The sequence below is a fragment of the Symphalangus syndactylus genome, chromosome 20, assembly GCF_028878055.3.
Source record: "Symphalangus syndactylus isolate Jambi chromosome 20, NHGRI_mSymSyn1-v2.1_pri, whole genome shotgun sequence".
NCBI lineage: Eukaryota > Metazoa > Chordata > Mammalia > Primates > Hylobatidae > Symphalangus > Symphalangus syndactylus.
The window spans coordinates 48,326,856-48,348,021 of NC_072442.2; the positions used below are offsets into that span (position 1 = coordinate 48,326,856).

Genomic DNA, 21,166 nt, shown 5'->3' on the forward strand with positions numbered 1-21,166 from the left:
TTTTTTTTTAAATAGAGATGGGGTCTTGCTACGTTGACCAGGCTGGCCTTGAACTCCCAGCCTCAAGCAGTCCTCCCATCTCAGCCTCCCAAAGTGCTAGGATTCCTTACAGGTGTGAACCACTGCACCTGGCCCTCTTCCCTCTGCTTTTGCTCCCGCTCAAGCCCTTCTCATTTCTCCCCCAGTCCCCTGCAACTGCTACTTGTCTGGTCTCTTGGCTGTGTCTGGCCACGCTCACACTCTCAGCTGGCCCTTCTCCATGCTGCAGCCAGAGTCAGCTTTTAAAAATGCCAATCTGATTGCATCACTTTCCTATGTAGAGCCCTTCCAGGACTGATGCCCCATCGCCTCCAGCATGACATTTAAGGCCCTTGGAGGCCTGATCCTTTTCTACCTGTGGGGCCTCAACTTTATATTTCCTAATTTGTAGCCTGACCCTAAACCAGAAACCAGAGCTTCTCTCTTTCTCTCTCTGTCTCTCTCTCTCTTTTGAGATGGAGTCTTGCTGTGTCGCCCAGGCTGGAGTGTGGAGTGCAGTTGTGTGATCTCAGCTCACTGCAACCTCTGCCTTCTGGGTTCAAGCGATTCTCCTGCCTCAGCCTCCCGAGTAGATGGGATTACAGGTGCACACCACTATATCTGGCTAATTTTTGCATTTTTAGTAGAGATGGGGTTTCACCATGTTTACCAGTCTGGTCTCGAACTCCTGACCTCAAGTGATCCACCCAACTTGGCCTCCCAAAGTGCTGGGATTACAGGCATGAGCCACCATGCCTGGCCCTAAACCAGAACTTCTGAAACTCAAATGTACATAGGAATATCCCTGAGATCTTCTTCAATGCAGGTTCTGAGCCAGTCAGTCTGGACTGGGGCCTGAGGTTCTGCATTTCTAAGAAGCTCTCAGATGTGGTTTCTGCTACTTGCCTGGGGACACTTGGAGCACAAGGCCCTAGATTATTTGTAGCTCCTCGATATCTGTCTGTCTCTCCCTGTCTTCCTTGCTCCCTCTCCTCCGTTCCTTTGCACACTCAGTACCTGCTGCCAGGCACATCTTTCTTGCCCTCTTCACCTGGTTAAACCCCTGTCCTTCAGGATTTTCACTCCACCTGGCCCTGCCCACAAGCTCTTAGAACTTACCTTGGTCGGGGCGTGCATTGCACTATCTGCCCTTATTGGAATCCTGCTCACCCACCAGGCTGGGAGCCCTGGAGGGCAGGCCCTGTGTGTTTTGTATTCTGGTTCCCCATTACCCGGCAGGTAAACACGTATAAATGAAGTGCTGAATGAATAAGCAATGGATGAATACACCAGTTCGCCCTGGTATCATACACCCTGGGACGTGGGGGACAGTTCAATGTATTTGCTAACATCCCCATAGGTACTGGATAAACGGATGACTTCACTGATGATCAAATCGTTAAAATTTTTAATAATCAAATTATAACCACTTTTTTTGTTGTTGTTGTCGAGACATGGTTTCACTCTGTCGCCCAGGCTGGAGTGCAGTGGCACAATCTCGGCTCACCGCAACCTCCTCCTCCCGGGTTCAAGCGATTCTCGTACCTCAGCTTCCCGAGTAGCTGGGATTACAGGCATATGCCACCACACCCAGCTAATTTTTGTATTTTTAGTAGAGACAGGGTTTCGCCATGTTGGCCAGGCTGGTTTCAAACTCCCAACCTCAGGTGATCCACTTGCCTCGGCCTCCCAAAGTGCTGGGATCACAGGCGTGAGCCACTGCGCCCAGCCAAATTCTAACCACTCTTACATCTCAAATACAAGTGTCTTTGGTCAAGCAGTGTTCTTATGGAGACACTAGCCCTGGAGTGGCTGGTGGTGTTGGGAGGAGGGTTCACAAGCAGAGGAAGGCCTGGGGATTAACCTTTGCCTAAAGCCTGTTCTACATCCAGGGTTTCCACCCACCTATCCACCTGGTGAGACTGGCAAGGATTCCATTTTACTGACGAGGAAACTGAGTTCAGAGAAGTTGCCCGCTCACATTTATGGGGTTATAAAGTGATAGCACCAGGATTTGGAGCCGAGACTTCATTCTGGGCTCTGCGACAACCCCGAGCCCCCCCGCCTTGAGAGCATGTATCAGAACTGGGCTGATAATTATGATTCTCTATTAAAAAGTGGGAGTATCCACTTAAATTGTTTTGCTTTTTTCTAACTTGGCAGATAGCTTGGAAAGTTCCAGGACACCAGTGGGACTTGCCGCGAAAACCATTAATCTTGGCCTTTCAGAGAAAATCTTCAGAAGAATTTATTTGCAAGGTGAATTATGAGGATTTAGGATTTGCCCTCACATTTCTCTTTCAGGCTGCTCTTCAAGTAAATATTTCCCAATCCAAAAGGGAGCACAGTTATTTCAGAGGTTTGTCTCTGAACATCTGAATGCGCTGCTTTTTCTTAGTTGTACAAGGACCCGTCCTCACAGTAATCCACTCTGCGGCTGAAAAGTCTTGTCACTCCCGCAAACCTGAACCCCGTAATGACCAACATTGCACCCAATAATAAGTGAGGATAATTTCAGAACACTTGGCTTTGCTTTAAAGGGCAAGATTTTGGAAGCAGGTTCACAGGACTCCATCCAGATCTGTCTTCCTGGCACATAGCTCAGGGAACCATGCCCAAGCTCCAGGTGAGAGCAGAGGGCAGGAGAGGGGACGCTTGCTTCCCGCACGTCTGGCCCTAGGGTAGGGAGCTCATTAGGACTCCAGGTGCCAGAACCCCATAGCACAGTGGCCTCTGGATGCCCCTTCGTGTCCTGGAAAGGAGAGGCGGCTCCTCTCCAACTCAGGGTGGGGCTGGGAGAGGTCTTGACAGCAGGCAGGCCTTGGAGGCCACCGCAGCTCCCCAAATGTCCCTGTGCCTCTGCACTCGCTGGGCCTGCTAGCTGTTCTGGGTCTTAAGGGTATATATACAATTCTCAACATGTAACTAAGAACATGTAACTCCACTAGGCTCATACCTCACCCTACACCAGCGTTCATGATGTGGGATTTCTGAGCTGACTGCACGTGAGACCCAGCCAGGTCTTGACTCACTGCCTGAATTTTCCACGTCCTTCTGGAGATAAGGCCTGTCTCTGGCTTGGTGAATGCTGTCTGATTCTTCATCTTTTTCCATTTGGCATTTTGCTTTGAAACTCAGAGTGTTGTAAAAGTATTTGTACCTGCATTTATGTTAGAGATTCTAAAAAATACAACTCTGGGCTGGGTGCTGTGGCTCATGTCTGTAATCCTAGCACCTTGGGAGGCCAAGGCGGGAGGATCACTTGGGCCTAGGAGTTCAAGACCAGCCTGGGCAACAAAGCAAGACCTCGTCTCCATAAAAAGTGAAAAAATGGCCAGGTGTGGTGGCTCATGCCTGTAACCCCAGTACTTTGGGAGGCCAAGGCGGGTGGATCACCTGAGGTCGGGAGTTCAAGACCAGCCTGACCAACATGGAGAAACCCCGTCTCTACTAAAAATACAAAATTAGCCAGGCATGGTGGCGCATGTCTGTAGTCCCAGCTACTTGGGAGGCTGAGGCAGGAGAATTGCTTGAACCCGGGAGGCGGAGGTTGCCGTGAGCCGAGATCGCGCCATTGCACTCCGGCCTGGGCAACAAGAGCGAAACTCTGTCTCAAAACAACAACAACAAAACAAAACAAAAACAAAAACAAAAAAAGTAAAAAATTAGCCAGGCATAGTGGCGTGTGCCTGTAGTCACAGCTACTTGGGAGGCTGGGGTCAGAGGATCACTTGAGCCCAGGAGTTTGAGGTTGCAGTGACCTATGAATGCACCAGTACACTTCAGCCTGGGCAACACGGTAAGAGCCCATCTCGATAATCAATCAATCAGTCAATCAATAAAATACAACTCTGATTTTTGTAAAGAAAAACAGATGTTTTGGGAGGACAACCTTAAGACAAAGAAAACAAAGTTTTCCAGTCCCATCTCCTCATTACCTGCTGCTCTCATGTACTAGGAATAATAATGCGACAATTAATTGAGTGGCCACAGTGGCAGGGACTGTCCTAAAGGCTGGACGTATGTTTTATCATTGAGTTCTCACAGCAATCCCAGCAGGCAGGATCTGTTTCTCCCCGTTGTACAGATGAGGAAACTGAGGCACAGAGATGCTTTACTTGGCCAAAGGTAGACAGCAAATAAATGGGGCCCAGATGCAAATGCAAACATTTTGACTCCAAAACACTTGCCCATAAACCGCACGTGCCACTGCATGGAGAGAGATAACAAGGACCACCAGTCACTCGTCCAGAAGCAGTTTCATGGACTATACAAACTTAATTTAAATGCGTGAATTCCTTCTAACAAGATGAAGAGCAATCTGATGCCTTCTCAGTTACAAATCTGTTTGTAGAGGGCATTGATAGTTCCTATATTTTAAATAGTTGTTTTGGAGGTTCTAGATGGCAGATTACATACAAAGAAAAACGCTTTTTTGATGACATGGATTATCATTACATAGATTTGCAGTGAGTCGAGCCATGTTCCCCAGCTATATTATTTTTTTCAGTAAAAGTCTGGTATAACACAGGAAGTTATACCAGATTCCACTTCTGTAGCCTATTAGGCAGATGTTGCAAAGGAATTTCACTGTGTTTGATGCTTCAATTTCGTACAGAATCTCAGGTCTGACATGGAAGAAGTTTTGATGACTTACTGCCAACTTTGTATCACCCCCAAAATGCTTTAGAGAAATATCTCTCTACAGAGAAAAGCAAGCAACTGTGAATTTAACTAGTGAATTGGATCAACGTGTCCAGCTAATTCAGGTACCAAATCCTACTTTTCTGTAACAGCAGAAAACTGTCACGACTGCTATCGAGCTCAACTTTTCCTGAACAGACTCAGCCAAACTCCTTGCCATGTCTCAGTTCTCATTTCGCTATGCTAATTAGGGAGCCCAGAGGGTGAGTCTACACATGTCAAATGGATGGATCTTAACACATCGATGCTTTGTTTTTAGCCAGATTGCTGCACAACTGATTCCACTTCTGCGGCAACTGCCATCCATCACCAGAACTGCTCTGCCTGGGGATAGCCAGGCCACAGCCCTGCTCACGGCTGCATGGGTCTTGGACGTGGTCTAGGGCCAGAACGCAGTGATGAAGCTGGCGGTTTGTAGAGGCTTTTACTACAAGTAACATCCCTCATTTGATGAAATAGATATCTTTCTGCCAACTTGGCTCTGTCACTAAAACCTGGTGTTTTTGTCTGGTAATTCTTCAAATTTGATGTTTTAAAGAATGTTAAGTGAATTAATTCCTCCTTTTTGTCAGTGCTGTAAGTTCCATACAGAGTTTGCTCAGTCTGAAGAACATCTGTATTAATTAGACAAACTAAAGCACTGGGTGGATCTAAATGGTTCCTTTTAATGATTTTTCTCCACGATGACAAAGCACACTATACAACCACCCACCTGATTTTAGCAAGAGGGCTAAAAATTATATTGCATAAATGGAGTTGCATTATTTAAACTTAAATTCAGGCCAGGTGCGGTGGCTCACGCCTGTAATCCTAGCACTTTGGGAGGCAGAGGCAGGCGGATCCTTGAGATCAGGAGTTCGAGACCAGCCTGGCCTACATGGTGAAACCCTGTCTCTACTAAAAATACAAAAATTACCCGGAAATCACTTGAACTGGGGAGGCGGAGATTGCAGTGAGCTGAGATCGTGCCACTGCGCTCCAGCCTGGGCAACAGAGCGAGACTCCGTCTCAACAGAAACAAACAAACAAAAACAACAACAACAAAAAACAAAAAAACCCTGAAATTCAAACTTTTGCCATTAAAAACATCCTCGATTCGATAAATTACAACTTGTATTTTGAAATATTGGTGGAATGACCTTACCTGCTCTATTTCAACCTTAAACAGCTGAATTAAAATCCTAATTCCTACCAACAGTCTTTAAAATGAGAAATTAACTGTGATGATACTTTCCCCTGATTAAATAAGAAGCAAGAGTTGGGGCTTTGCCTGAGAGGACATCATTTCAGAAGTCAATTTGGTTTTGACTTCATTAAAGCAATAAAATGTGGGTGGTTAATCTGAGTGAAAGCTGCCATGTTCTAAAAATGCATGAAGACTTAACTGGATGGGTGGTTGCACCGCAGAAGCTATTTAGGATTGGAAAGTAGCTGTGATTTGGATTTTAATGAATTGCACACTATTGACAAATTCTTCAGCAGTTAGCCTGGATCCTTTCCACTCAACTTAGACCTTTCTGCCTAGTTATTCCAACTTAAACCTCAGTTCCTGGAGGAATCAAGTTTGCCTTATAGCTGTTGTCTTTGATGGAGATGAGCTCGAGAAACATTAAATTTTCAGTGAATTTTAGCCCCTTTCTGGATACTATTAAATCACTCCTGCCCCAGGCAGAAGACTGGTCTTTGCTCTAAGGCAGCTAAAGAGTGACTATTTTTCCAAATTGCACAAAAGGGAGGATTTATCCAGCACCTTTTCTCTCAGAGAAGACAAACCCAGAACAGGAAAACTTTATTACTTTCTCTCTTGGCTATAAATTATGCTATTCAGATGTATTTGAAAGCTTCTCTTTATGCTCTTGCTTGAGCCATAAAACTTGATACCTGGGGCCAAATGCCTTTATCCCCAAGAAGGGTGAAGAAGATGAAAAGGCAGCAGCTCTAGGCGGAAGCCACACAAATTACTGGGCAGAAAATGTGGGCGGTGGAGAAAGTTACATTGCACGATTCATGCCTCCTTGACCTTATATTCTACTCTGAAATTAATGTTGCTGTTTGCATAGGATCACTGGCCTTTCAAAACCTGAATTAGCCACTCAGAAAACACTAGGTTTAACCAATACCATCAATTTGATTGTTGTTGTTATACTTACTTATTTATTTTTGAGGCGGAGTCTTGCTCTGTTGCCCAGGCTGGAGTGCAGTGGTGCCATCTTGGCTCACTGCAACCTCCACCTCCCGGGTTCAAGCGATTCTCCTGCCTCAGCCTCCCGAGTAGCTGGGATTACAGGCATGTGTCACCACACCTGGTTAATTTTTGTATTTTTAGTAGAGACAGGGTTTCGCCATGTTGGTCAGGCTGGTCTCGAACTCCTGACCTCAAGTGATCCGCTGGCCTCAGCCTCTCAGAGTGCTGGGATTACAGGCGTGAGCCACCGCGCCCGGCCTGTTGTTGTTATTTTTAATACCGGGATTTTAGATCTGATAAATTTCAATAAGCCAGCCACTCACCTGGACAGGGTTCACTGGAGTCCGCTTTCTCTGCTTTACTTACAGTCATGGTATTTTTATGTTTCTGCTTGACTGATGTTTGGTCAATTGCTGGAAGTTTGGAGTCACACTTAAATGCAGATATCTTGGTAGATGATCTTGGTTCAGTTAGAGCATCCTCCTCACTAGAACTCTACCAAAAATGAAATACATCTGAGTATCAGTGGCCAAGTAGGTCAACTTTGTTAGGCAGAGAAAACAGAAACGAGGCAAATGCAGTGACCCTCTCCAGCAATAATCCTAGAGCCTTCTGCCAGGTCAACACGCCCGTTCACCAGAGAGATTCAGATGGACTGGGTGGAGCAACTTAGAAATAACGGCAGTTGGTAAGTCTGCTTTGTAGAACATTATGAAAGAATGCATTTTTCTATGAGTGTGTTTTGTAGAACGTTATGAAAAGAATGCATTTCTGACCCTTAAGTAATTTGATGACCGATAAATAGTGCATGTGCTTTTAAACTTTTTATTGCTTGTTATTTGAACTACTTTGGAGATAGGCTAGAAGAAAAAATGTTCCTTATGTTAATCATATACTTGACAATGAAAAGGAAATGTAGATAGTGTGACGGAGGCCGATTAAATCAGACCTCAGTTTCAATACTCTGCGTTATTGGGTGCAACAAGAGACAGACTAATCTTTTAAAATGTCCCCTCCTTGTCACTCTTCTATAAAGAAGTCAGTATAAATCTATGCATGGACAAATCATGATTCCTGCTGTGTCAGAATATCTCAACACAGCCATGCCGATGCAATAAAAATTATCCAGGCATGGAACAGCTTTATACTTGGCCACACTTACACCCACCAAAGAAAGGATGAAAACAATATAAATATCAGAAACCTGGTCTTAAAGGTGATTTAAGTACAGCCTGATGGCTTTAGGTCCTGGTGTTGGTATGACTTGCTAGGCTATCCATTCTGCAACAAATAAATCACTAGGTTCCCCCATCCCCGACCCTGGGGGGTTGTTGGGGTGGGGGTGGAGGGGCACTAAGCTCTCTCCTACATTGCACATTAGTCCAGTATTGGAAAGTCCTCTGAAAATGTGGTCCCTGGTACCTCCCCAACTGTTGCAATTTGTATTGATCTTGCTCACTGTTCTCCTTGTCAGTTCTGGCATTTTCATTTCACAGGCTCCTGACTCAGGAAAATACTCTGAGTAGCTTTGAATTATTGGGTGTGATGTAAGACAAACTAAATTCTAAAAAAGTCCTCTACTTGTCAGTCTTCTGTAAAGAAGTCTACATAAATCTACAGGTGGACAGATCATTATGCTCCAAGATGATGAATCATGCTTTTAAATTTAGAGTTTGGATACAGCCTTCAAACAAATAATTCTTGTTTTTCCGCACAATTTCAGAAAACAGACCACCCTCAGACAAAGGGACCAGAAAAGCACAAGACACAACGAACTGACTGTTCTCCCCTTTCCTTTTCGATTTTGCTATTTAATTGAAATCCTTGCAAATTACTCTGAAATGTCAAAGATGAAACATTAGGTCATTTCTTTTTTCTTTTCTTTTTTTTTTTGAGACAAAGTTTCACTCTTATTGCCCAGGCTGGAGTGCAATGGTGCCATCTTGGCTCACTGCAACCTCCACCTCTCGGGTTCAAGCAATTCTCCTGCCTCAACCTCCCGAGTAGCTGGGATTACAGGCACCCACCATCACGCCCGGCTAATTTTTGTATTTTTAGTAGAGACGGGGTTTCGTTATGTTGGCCAGGCTGGTCTCGAACTCCTGACCTTAGGTGATCAACCCATCTCAGCCTCCCAAAGTTCTGGGATTATAGGCGTGAGCCACCGTGCCTGGCTGAAACATTAGGTCATTTCTGAACATGAGATAGGTTCTCTATTCTCAGAAAAGAAAATGAGGGCACATTTTAAGTTTGACACCTAAGAATGTCGTTGTAATTGGGTCCTGGAAGTCACAGTCCTGGAATTGGGTCCCAAGAAGAGCATCAATGAATAGGGGACACAATTTCTTCCACAAACTGCCCAACACAATCAGCTCACTGCAGTGGGTTAAGTCAACTCCCACAGGGCCCTGCAATTCAGCCCTTTCTTTCCAGCCAGCAGAAAGGCAGGAAAAATGCCCCAGGCGAGGATGACCAACACCTGTGTCAGCAGCAGCAGCAGCAGCAGCAGCAGGTGTCCGCTCAGCTCATCTTAGCGGATCCACTTCCATTACCCCCAGCCAGGGCCGGAATTCTTGGCTTGCCCCAGGCTGTGGTGAATAGGGAGACCTTTATTGGTTGAACTGTTAAGCCATGTTTATCCTTCCTCCACCCATTCATTAAACCTCAAGCCTTTAGTGCACTGAAGAGGTGAAAGCTTGGCCAATTAAACCATTCTGTTACCTGCGGGATTGTGAGCCTACATTGTGAATACATCCTTCTCTGGTTCAATCAACCTTATTTCTAGGTAGTAATCATTAAGAGTCTAGAAATTGCAGCTAGAAGTTGGTGTTTTATCAGTTGTAAACTGAAGGTACAATGGTAAGAAGTGTAATACTTACAAATGTGTTAATGGACTTTTTTCCTGCTTGCCTCATTGAGAAATCTTAAATAAATCACGTCCACCTTTTGGTCTTTATTCTGTCCTCTTATGTTCTCAGCCATTTCCATCTATCCTCTTTCTTTCTTTCTTTTTTTGGAGACAACGTCTTGCTCTGTCACCCAGGCTGGAGTGCAGTAGTGCGATCTCAGTTCACTGCAACCTCGACCTCCCTGGTTCAAGCAATTCTTTGGCCTCAGCCTCCTGAGTAGCTGGAACTACAGGCGCACGCTGCCATGCCTGGCTAATTTTTTGTGTTTTAGTAGAGACGGGGTTTCACCGTGTTGCCCAGGCTGGTCTCGAACCCCTGAGCTCAGGCAAGCTGCCCGCCTTGGCCTCCCAAAGTGCTGGGATTCCAGGCGTGAGCCATCGCGCCCGGCCTATCCTCTTTGATGAAAACCCATCGTATCACGCAGGGAGGATCGTCCCTGACTGGGAGAAGTTGTAGTAAATCATCCTGGCACTAAAGTGTGGTATTTAAGGCCCTGGAGCCCAGCTCCACGGGAGTGAATCCCAGCTCTTGCACGTAGTAATTGTGTGACATTGGGTTAGTTCATTTCTCTGGATCTCAGATTTCATTTGTGAACAATAGTATCTACCTTTTGGTGGTTTTGTGAGGATTACATAATATATATGTACACATAGCACTTAGAACAGCACCATATACGTGTAACCCAGTAAATGCCATGCAAGTATTGGCTTTTATAATTAGCCATTAATTCATGTTCAGCCATTTATAAAATTAACTAGCTAACTACTGAACATTCACTACCTATGGTTGAAACTAAAGTCAAAGTCCCCAGTGAAAAATCCTGTTGGATTTCACCTATTCCAGAAGGGTGGTATGAATGGAGACGTGGGTTAGTTCCACACCGGACTCTTGGTTTCTTCTCCAGGGAATATAATCTATGATAGTATGACAATCTTATAAATGGCCAGTTGAAATTTATCTAGTTTTAAGAAAATATGGTGCAATGGTTTTTCAGACAGTAAAGCTCCAATGGCAAATATATGACAACATTAGAGATAATCAAACAATAATAATTAAAATTTTAATTTTAAAGTTGATTTTTAAATTGCATCTTTTCCTCTTGTAATTTTGAAAAATAATTACAATTTTCATTCCTTCCTCATGTGTCCCCAAGTTGAAATGTCACTTGGAGGTGGAGGCAACAGCACACTGCTATTCCTTTGGGGGACAAAAGCCAGCTCTACCTTTAAAAATCAAAACCCATGACATTAAAAACAAACAAAAAAGCAAAACAAAACAAAACCTAACCTACGTGACACTTAAGTATACTTCATATTCTCTACTGAGAATTTGATGAAAGTTCTAAAAAAGCCATGTTAACTAAAATAAGTTGACAAAATCAGTATTTTCTTGAGAATCGTCATTTTTGTACTTAAGGTTTTCCAAAGATCCCGAACTTGCTCTACTGGCCTCATGTCTAATAAAGTAGAGCTGTCACTCTGCCCAGGGCTACACGCTTTCAGAAGTTCACAGAAAGGCCCACACTGAGGAGAGAAGGAACTTAACTGGGTAAGTAGCATTGGGCAGTGAGGTAATGACATCATGGTTCAAGTTAGATGTCCTGGAAAGTGAAGGCGCACGGTTTGAGAAGGGGGATGAATCTCCTTGGGAATGTGAGAATGATTCGATTCTTAACAAACAGGGCCTAACAATATGGTGTCTGAAATGATAAGGCGACAGTGAACAGAGATGACCCGAAGAGCAAGTAAACTAAGGCAGTCGGGGACAGAAAAGACTTCAAGTTATTTTCCAACTATTGCCTGATGGCTCCTTTCCAAGAACCGGGAAACTGGTTCTTAACTGATAGGCCATTTCTGCCCCTCCCGGAGAGGTGCTACTGAATTCTGATTGATGTGTACTGAACCCATCTTTGCCGTGCGTCGTGTCATGGAGGCTGAGCTGAGTGGATCTATGATACACTGCAGGGCACAGCTTGCTGTGGATGGGAGGGAAAAGGCAAAGAGTAGTGTCAAGCTGGCGCCAGACTGTGTTGAGTACATTTGAAATGAACTTGGTCTCGTGAGATTATAAAAGAGTGTGATCAAGGCAGTGAACCTCAACCTTTAAACAGTGACAACATGGGAAGGTCGATCAAGTGACTGTGTGTGCCACCTTCGGAGCACTGTCCCCAAAGCCCACACTCAAATTGTGCCTCAAACACAAAAACCACCTTAGGAAATTGAGGGCAGCTTGTATAAATAGCATTCCGGATAGGACGGTTACCTTTACGTAGCCATGAAATATAAAATATGTTCTGCACAGAGTGCTGTTGTAGCACAAAGCAAGCAAAACTTTTTCTTGTCTAGAAAAGAACTCTTACAGCAGCAAAATCCCTCCCGTGTGTTCAATTTTGAGTGTGCCAGAATTGTACGCGCGGACAATGAAGAACAAGGATCAGTAGGCTTTTTGGTCTTTCTGGACTCAGGTACCACCCACCTGAATCAAACTGCTGCTGACTCTCATCTGTCTCCCCTATCTGAAGACGTGGCTGCCAGGTGGAGCTGGGTAAGACTAGGCACTACATGCCCTTGGTCTCTATTTTGCATGAAGATGCTTTTTGGAGGCTGGGCACTGTGGTTCACACTTGTAATCCCAGCACTTTGGGAGTCCAAGGCAGGCGGATCACTTGAGGCCAGGAGTTCGAGACCAGCCTGGCCAACATGGTGAAGCCACATCTCCACTGAAAATACGAAAAAATTAGCCAGGCGTAGTGGTGTGCGCCTGTAATTCCAGCTACTCGGGAGGCTGAGGCACGAGAATTGCTTGAACCTGGGAGGCGGAGGTTGTAGTGAGCTGAGATTGTGCCACTGCACTCCAGCCTGGGCAACAGAGCAGGACTCTGTCTCAAATAAAAAAAAAAAAAAAAAAAAAAAAAAAAAGATGCCTTTTGGAGTCAGCTGGGCTGCCAGATTGCCTAAATATCACAGGCACCTGTCTACCATCGAGTTCCACAGAGAACACCCTCCTGCCTGCAGGCTTCTCTCGGATTTTCAGTCCAGGAAGTTGAAACGACCCAGCCTGCGGCCCTGGCTGCAGAGTGGCCTCGGTGATTTAAGTCTTCATAACATTCCATCACTACGGGGGTGCCCTCTGAAGGAGAGGCATGTGGGTCTACTTGCTTTGCGATTACTATTCAGCCCACTATGGAATGGCCAGAGTGAAACTTCGCGCTGCAAGTTACTGACATGGCAAGCAGGACGTGCTAGGTACTTCTTAGGATGCCAGGCAATCCTTTGTGTGCTGCAGAAATCACCATTCAGTTTACATGGTTGGTGACCATACATTTTCCCCACTTCCAAATACTAGGGACACCTGTGTGTAGCATTATCTGGCTATAGCAGGAGCAGGGTTCTGTGTGGTGCGAAGACGAAAAGGAAGCAGTATGTGGCCAGGAAATTGATAGATTTAAAAAACTGGAATGCAGCCGGGCACGGCAGCTCACGCCTGTAATCCCAGCACGGTGGGAGGCTGACGCACTTGAGCCCAGGAGTTTGAGACCAGCCTGGGCAACATAGTGAGACTTTGTCTCTACAAAAAATAAAAAAAATTCACCAGGCGTGGTGGTGTGCACTCGTATTCCCAGCTACTCAGGAGGTTGAGGCAGGAGGATTGCGCAAGCCTGGGAGGTTGAGGCTGCAGTGAGCTGTGATTGTGCCACTGCACTCCAGCCTGGGGGACAGAGCAAGACCCTGTCTCAAAATAAATAAATAAATAAATAAATAAATAATTGGGGCCGGGCGCGGTGGCTCACACCTGTAATCCCAGCACTTTGGGAGGCCGAGGCAGGCAGATCACCTGAGGTCAGGAGTTCAAGACCAGCCCGACCAACATGGAGAAACCCTGTCTCTACTAAAAATACAAAATTAGCCGGGCATGGTGGTGCATGCCTGTAATCCCAGCTACTCAGGAGGCTGAGGCAGGAGAATCACTTGAACCTGGGAGGTGGAGGTTGCAGTGAGCTGAGATACCACCATTGCACTCCAGCCTGGGCAACAAGAGTGAAACTCCGTCTCAAAAAAAAAAAAAAAAAAAAAAGAAAAAGAAAAAAAAAAGAACGTTAAAATGCAGTGTTTAATAGCACATTGAGATTGCCCTTGACTTAGGTGTCTTTCAGATATGGTTTTGCTGCAGTGTGTTTCTCCTTCATCCTTTATTTGAATTCATATTCTTCTTTTAGCTGAGAGGAGCATCTGAGCAACACCAGGGGGCTTGGCCATCAAATGGAGATCATCGATGAAAACGCTTCCTACTCAGAATAACAGGTCATTAAACATGGAAGTCAACTGAGATGTGTCATATGCACCTATTATGTCTTTAATATCGTGCTAGGCTCTGTGAAGGATATAGAAATAAGCTGACAATGAGAGAGATAAGATTAATGCCTTACCAGCAAAATGGAAAACAACGTTTAATCAAGGGATACATTGTGTTGCACCCATTCTAAGTGTCGTGGAAAACCCCTGGGAAAAGGTGAAAGGTCAAGGGAAGGTGGCAGTGTGTGCTGGGACTTGAAGAATGGGTGGGGTCTGGCTAGGCTGGAGGTAGCACATGAGCCACAGGATGGATGGAGTGAGAAGAGCAGGCGTGATTCTAGGCCAGCCAGGCAGGTGGCTTGAGCATGGGGTGAGGAGGAGGATGTGGGCCAGACTGTGGAGAGCCCTGAGATTCGAGCAAATGTGATAGAGAGTGGGGTCCCACTGAAGGTTTCTGAGTAGAAGAATGCTTAAAGTAGTATTTACGATTTAGCTATATGTTTCTTTTAGAGAGAGAAAAAAAACATCCTGCAAATTTGCCAGTGAAATAATCTCTTTGTGGTTTCAATGCTTTATTTTTGTAAAGCATAATTCTTTTCTTTATTACAAAAGAAATGCGTGCTCAGAATGGAAAAACAAAGACAAGCATAAAGATATTTAAAACGTTCAAAATCCAATTAACCTTGAAATAAAAGCTTTGAATTGGTTGGTCTGTATTCTTTTTTTTTTTTTCTTTTTGAGACAGAGTCTTGCTCTGTCGCCCAAGCTGCAGTGCAGTGGCATGATCTCGGCTCACTGCAACCTCCACCTCCCAGGTTCAAGTGATTCTCCTGCCTCAGCCTCCCAAGTAGCTGGGATTACAGGCATGCGCCACCACACCTGGCTAATTTTTGTATTTTTAGTAGAGATGGAGTTTAGCCATATTGGCCAGACTGGTCTTGAACTCCTGATCTCAAGTGATCCGCCTGCCTCAGCCTCCCAAAGTGCTGGGATTACAGGTGTGAGCCACCTATAATGCCCGGCCCTGTATTCTTTTAGATACTTTTTAATGACTGATGGAGACTACTACCTTTCTACCAAAATCCCTTCTAAATTGCTAGGAGTTGAAGTCGGGATGTGTGGTTGCCCATCTTGAACTGAATCATTCAGCCCCTGCACCTGCTGCCCCACTGCAACTCAGGAGAAAGGTCTCACCCAGGGGAGTATGAGCAGAAGCAATGTGTGCAGCCTCCACAGAGAAAATCTCTGGCCCTGCACCTCTGCCTATCACCTTCCTGTGAGTTAGAGAGCAACAACTTTGAAAGTCATATGTTGAAGATGGCAGACCCAGCATCAGCCTGAGTCCCTGAAAGTCTGAGAAGTGCTGCCTGCTGACCTGTACATCTCACCAGGACTGTCACGTGTGCAAGAGATACACTTTTATCTTGTTGACTGAGCCACTGCATTCTTGGTCCCTTTGTTACAGCAGCTAACATTACCCTAACATAGAATTGTACCATTCATATGGGCCAGTGGCAGTGGCTCATGCCTGTAGTCCCAGTACTTTGGGAAGTGGAGGTGGGTGGATCAAGAGGTCGGGAGTTCGAGACCAGCCTGGCCAACATGGTGAAAGCCTGTCTCTACTAAAGATACCAAAAATTAGCCGGGCATGGTGGCATGGGCACCTGTAGTCCCAGCTACTTGGGAGGCTAAGGCAGGAGAATTGCTTGAACCTGGGAAGCAGAGGCTACAGTGAGCCAAGATCATGCCATTGCACTCCAGTCTGGGTGACAGGGCAAAACTCCATCTCAAAAAAAAAAAAAAAAAAAAAAAAGAATTGTACTATTTATACTGTTTTACTTAACAATACATTGCAGCAATAGATACCTTTCTAGAACTGTTTTCAACTTTATTTTGAAAAGTTTCAAATCTACGGATAAATTGAAAGAATAGTACAAATCACACCCTTTATTCTTTAACTTTGCAATTTGCTTTCTCTTTTTATATATAGTCTTTTTCTGAACACTTTCAAAGTGACCACACTTCAAGATACTTTACCCCTAAATACTTCAGCGGGCATCTCCTATCAAAATAGACATTCTCCTGCAATGCCACAATACCATTATTTTACCTAAGAAAATTTAATCATTCCATCATATTTTCTAATATGCAGAGCAGATTCCAACCCAATTGTCCCCAAGATGTCTTTTTGGCTATATATTTGGATCAGTGATTCAGTCAAGGCACAATGTCTCTTTAGTCTTTTAGTCTAGAACAATTCTCTGGTCTTTTTGGCTTTTTAATTATTTTTCCCATTTTGAAGCGATCCAGCCAGCTGTCTCATAGAATGTCTTACATTCTAAATTTGATTGCTCCTCATAATAAAATTCAGTTCAATCGTTTTGGGTGTGATTATTTTATAGGTGGTGTGGTGTCCTTCTTTATAATATCCTATCAGCAGGTGCCTTGTTAGGTTGTCCCAATATTGGTAAATGCTGTGTTTGATCTATAGGATAAGGTGGTGACCACCAGATTTCTCCAATGTAAAGGTACATTTTTTCCCTTTGTAATTAGCAGGTAATCTGTGGGATGATTCTTTGGCACTGACTGAATAGCCTGTCCCTAAGTAGTATTTTACCCAATGATTTTAGCATCTTTTAATGTGCTTTGCCTATATTGATAATTACACTGGGGTAGCAAAATTGATGATTTTCTAATTCTACATTTCTTTGTTTGAGACAGAGCCTCGCTCTGTCACCTAGGCTGAAGTGCAGTGGTGTGATCTCAGCTCACTGTAACCTCCACCCCGCAGGTTCAATTCTTGTGCCTCAGTCTTCTGCGTAGCAGGTACTACAGGTGCACGCCACCATGCCTGGCTAATTTTTATATTTTTAGTAGAGACAGGGTTTCACCATGTTGGGTACGCTGGTCTCGGACTCCTGAGCTCAAGTGATCTCCCCACCTCGGCCTCCCAAAGTGCTGGGATTGTAGGCGTCAGCTACCATGCCCAGCCTAATTCCACATTCCTTTTACAATTATTAGCTAGCATTCTTCTCTAAAGAAGTATATTCTTCCCCTTCCCCTTTCTCTTTTTTCTTTTTATTATCATTGCATTCTCAAGGATATGTTTTATTCAATTTTTTTTGTTCCTCAAATTGTGCCAAAAACGGTGAGTGGCAGTTCATTCAAGTTGGCTTTTAAAAAATTTTTTCAATGTTTGTTTTAGATACAGGGGGTACATACGCAGGTTTGTTACATGGGTATATTGCACCAGGTCATGAGCATAGTACCCGATAGACAGTTTTTCAATCCACATCCCCCTCCTTAGTGCACTTAGTAGTCCACAGTATCTGTTGTTCCCTTGTTTATATCCATGTGTGCTCAATATTTAGCTCCCACTTGTAAGTGAGAACGTGTGGTATTTGGGTTTTTGTTCCTGCGTTAATTCCCTTAGGACTATGGCCTCCAGCCCCATCCATATTGCTCCAAAGAACATGGTTTCTTTCTTTTTTATGACTGTGTAGTACTCCATAGTGTATATGTACTACATCTTCTTTATCCAATCCACCACTGATAGGCACCTACATTGATTCCATGTCTTTGCTATTGTGAACAGCATGGCAATAAACATACATATGCATGTGTCTTTTTGGCATAATGATCTATTTTTCTCTGGGTATATACCCAGTAATGGGATTGTTGGGTTGAATGGAGCTTTGTTTTAAGTAATTAGAGAAATCTCTAAACTGCTTTCCACAGTGGCTGAACTAATTTACATTCCCAGCAACAGTATGTAAGTGTTCCCTATTCTCCACAGCCTTGCCAGCATCTATTGTATTTTGACTTTTTTTTTTTTTTCGAGATGGAGTCTTGCTCTGTCTCTCAGGCTGGAGTGCAGTGGCACGATCTCGACTCACTGAAACCTCGGCCTGCTGGATTCAAACGATTTTCATGCCTCAGCCTCCTGAGTAGCTGGGATTACAGGCGTGTACCACCACACCCAGCTAATTTTTGTATTTTTAGTAGAGACGGCGTTTCACTATGTTGGTCAGGCTGGTCTTAAACTCCTGACCTCAGGTGATCCACCCGCCTTGGCCTCCCAAAGTGCTGGGATTACAGGAGTGAGCCACCGCACCTGGTCTGTATTTTGACTTTTTTTTTTTTTTTTTTGAGACAGAGTCTCACCCTGTCTCCCAGGCTAGAGTGCAGTGGCACGATCTTGGCTCACTGCAACCTCCGCCTCCCAGGTTCAAGTGATTCTCCTGCCTCAGCCTGCCTAGTAGCTGGGACTACAGGCGCCCGCCACCATGCCTAGCTAATTTTTTGTATTTTTAGTAGAGATGAGGTTTCATCGTGTTAGCCAGGATGGTCTCGATCTCCTGACCTCGTGATCCACCCACCTCAGCCTCCCAAAGTGCTGGGATTCCAGGCGTGAGCCAGCACGCCCAGCCTATTTTGACCTTTTAATAATAGCCATTCTGCACCTGGAATATCGGGTCAGTCCCGTCCTAATACTGCGCTTTTCCAACGGGCCTGGAAAACGGCACACTAGGAGATTGTGTCCCGCACCTGGCTCGGAGGGTCCTATGCCCACAGTCTCGCTGATTGCTAGCACAGCAGTCTGAGATCACGCTGCAAGGTGGCAACGAGGCTGGGGGAGGGGCGCCCACCATTGCCCAGGCTTGCTTAGGTAAACAAAGCAGCCAGGAAGCTCGAACTGGGTGGAGCCCACCACAGCTCAAGGAGGCCTGCCTGCCTCTGTAGGCTCCACCTCTGGGGGCAGGGCACAGACAACCAAAAACTCAGTGAGAACCTCCACAGCCTTAAATGCCCCTGTCTGACTGACAGCTTTGAAGAGAGTAGTGGTTCTCCCAGCACGCAGCTGGAGATCTGAGAACGGACAGACTGCCTCCTAAAGTGGGTCCCTCACCCCTGAGCAGCCTAACTGGGAGGCACCCCCCAAGTAGGGACAGACTGACACCTCATTCAACCGGGTACTCCTCTGAGACAAAACTTTCAGATAAACTATCAGACAGCTGAATTTGTGGTCTCACGAAAATCCGCTGTTCTGCAGCCACCGGTGCTGACACCCAGCCAAACAGGGTCTGGAGTGGACCTCTAGTAAACTCCAACAGACCTGCAGCTGAGGGTCTTGTCTGGTAGAAGGAAAATTAACAAACAGAAAGGACATCCACACCAAAAACCCATCTGTACATCACCATCATCGAAGACAAAAAGTAGACAAAACCACAAAGATGGGGAAAAAACAGAGCAAAAAAACTGGAAACTCTAAAAAACAGAGCACCTCTCCTCCTCCAAAGGAACGCAGTTCCTCACCAGCAACGGAACATAGCTGGATGGAGGATGACTTTGATGAGTTGAGAGAAGAAGGCTTCAGACGATCAAACTACTCTGAGCTACGAGAGGAAATTCAAAACAATAGCAAAGAAGTTAAAAACTTTGAAAAAAAATTAGAAGAATGGATAACTAGAATAACCAATGGAGAGAAGGGCTTAAAGGAGATGATGGAGCTGAAAGCCAAGTTTCGAGAACTACGTGAAGAATGCAGAAGCCTCAGTAGCAGATGCGATCAACTGGAAGAAAGGGTATCGCTGATAGAAGATGAAATGAATGAAATGAAGAGAGAAGGGAAGTTTAGAGAAAAAAGAATAAAAAGAAATGAACAAAGCCTCCAAGAAATTTGGGACTATGTGAAAAGACCAAACCTACGTCTGATTGGTGTACCTGAAAATGATGGGGAGAATGGAACCAAGTTGGAAAACACTCTGCAAGATATTATCCAGGAGAACTTCCCCAATCTAGCAAGGCAGGCCAGCATTCAAATTCAGGAAATACAGAGAACGCCACAAAGATACTCCTCGAGAAGGGCAACTCCAAGACACATAATTGTTAGATTCACCAAAGTTGAAATGAAGGAAAAAATGTTAAGGGCAGCCAGAGAGAAAGGTCGGGTTACCCACAAAGGGAAGCCCATCAGACTAACAGCTGATCTCTCAGCAGAAACTCTACAAGCCAGAAGAGAGTGGGGGCCAATATTCAACATTCTTAAAGAAAAGAATTTTCAACCCAGAATTTCCTATCCCGCCAAACTAAGCTTCATAAGTGAAGGAGAAATAAAATACTTTACAGACAAGCAAACGCTGAGTGATTTTGTCACCACCAGGCCTGCCCTAAAAGAGCTCCTGAAGGAAGCACTAAACATGGAAAGGAACAACCGGTACCAGCCCCTGCAAAAACACGCCAAATTGTAAACACCATCGAGGCTAGGAAGAAACTATAGCAACTAACGAGCAAAATAACCAACTAACATCATAATAACAGGATCAGATTCACAAATAACAATATTAACGTTAAATGTAAATGGGCTAAATGCTCCAATCAAAAGACACAGACTGGCAAACTGGATAAGGAGTCAGGACCCATCAGTGTGCTGTATTCAGGAAACTCATCTCACGTGCAGAGACACACATAGACTCAAAATAAAGGGATGGAGGAAGATCTATCAAGCAACTGGAAAACAAAAAAAGGCAGGGGTTGCAATCCTAGTCTCTGATAAAATAGACTTTAAACCAACAAAGATCAAAAGAGACAAAGAAGGCCATTACATAATGGTAAAGGGATCAATTCAACAAGAAGAGCTAACTATCCTAAATATATATGCACCCAACACAGGAGCACCCAGATTCATAAAGCAAGTCCTCAGTGACCTACAAAGGGACTTAAACTCCCACACAATAATAATGGGAGATTTTAACACCCCACTGTCAGCATTAGACAGATCAACGAGACAGAAAGTTAACAAGGATATCCAGGAATTGAACTCAGCTCTACATAAAGTGGACCTAATAGACATCTACAGAACTCTCCACCCCAAATCAACAGAATATACATTTTTTTCAGCACCACACCACACCTATTCCAAAATTGACCACATAGTTGGAAGTAAAGCTCTTCTCAGCAAATGTAAAAGAACAGAGATTATAACAAACTGTCTCTCAGACCACAGTGCAATCAAACTAGAACTCAGGATTAAGAAACTCAGTCAAAACCGCTCAACT

At 44.6% G+C, this 21,166-nt stretch overlaps 1 protein-coding gene across 1 annotated transcript in view; it reads right to left on the reverse strand.

Moving 5' to 3' along the window:
* The window catches only part of MARCHF10 (membrane associated ring-CH-type finger 10), a 96,666-nt gene that overhangs the window by 52,009 nt on the left and 23,491 nt on the right, over positions 1-21,166 (reverse strand). Inside the window, 1 exon segment of the mRNA XM_055257514.2 lies at positions 7,231-7,402. Within this exon segment, the coding sequence (XP_055113489.2) occupies positions 7,231-7,402 (172 nt within the window).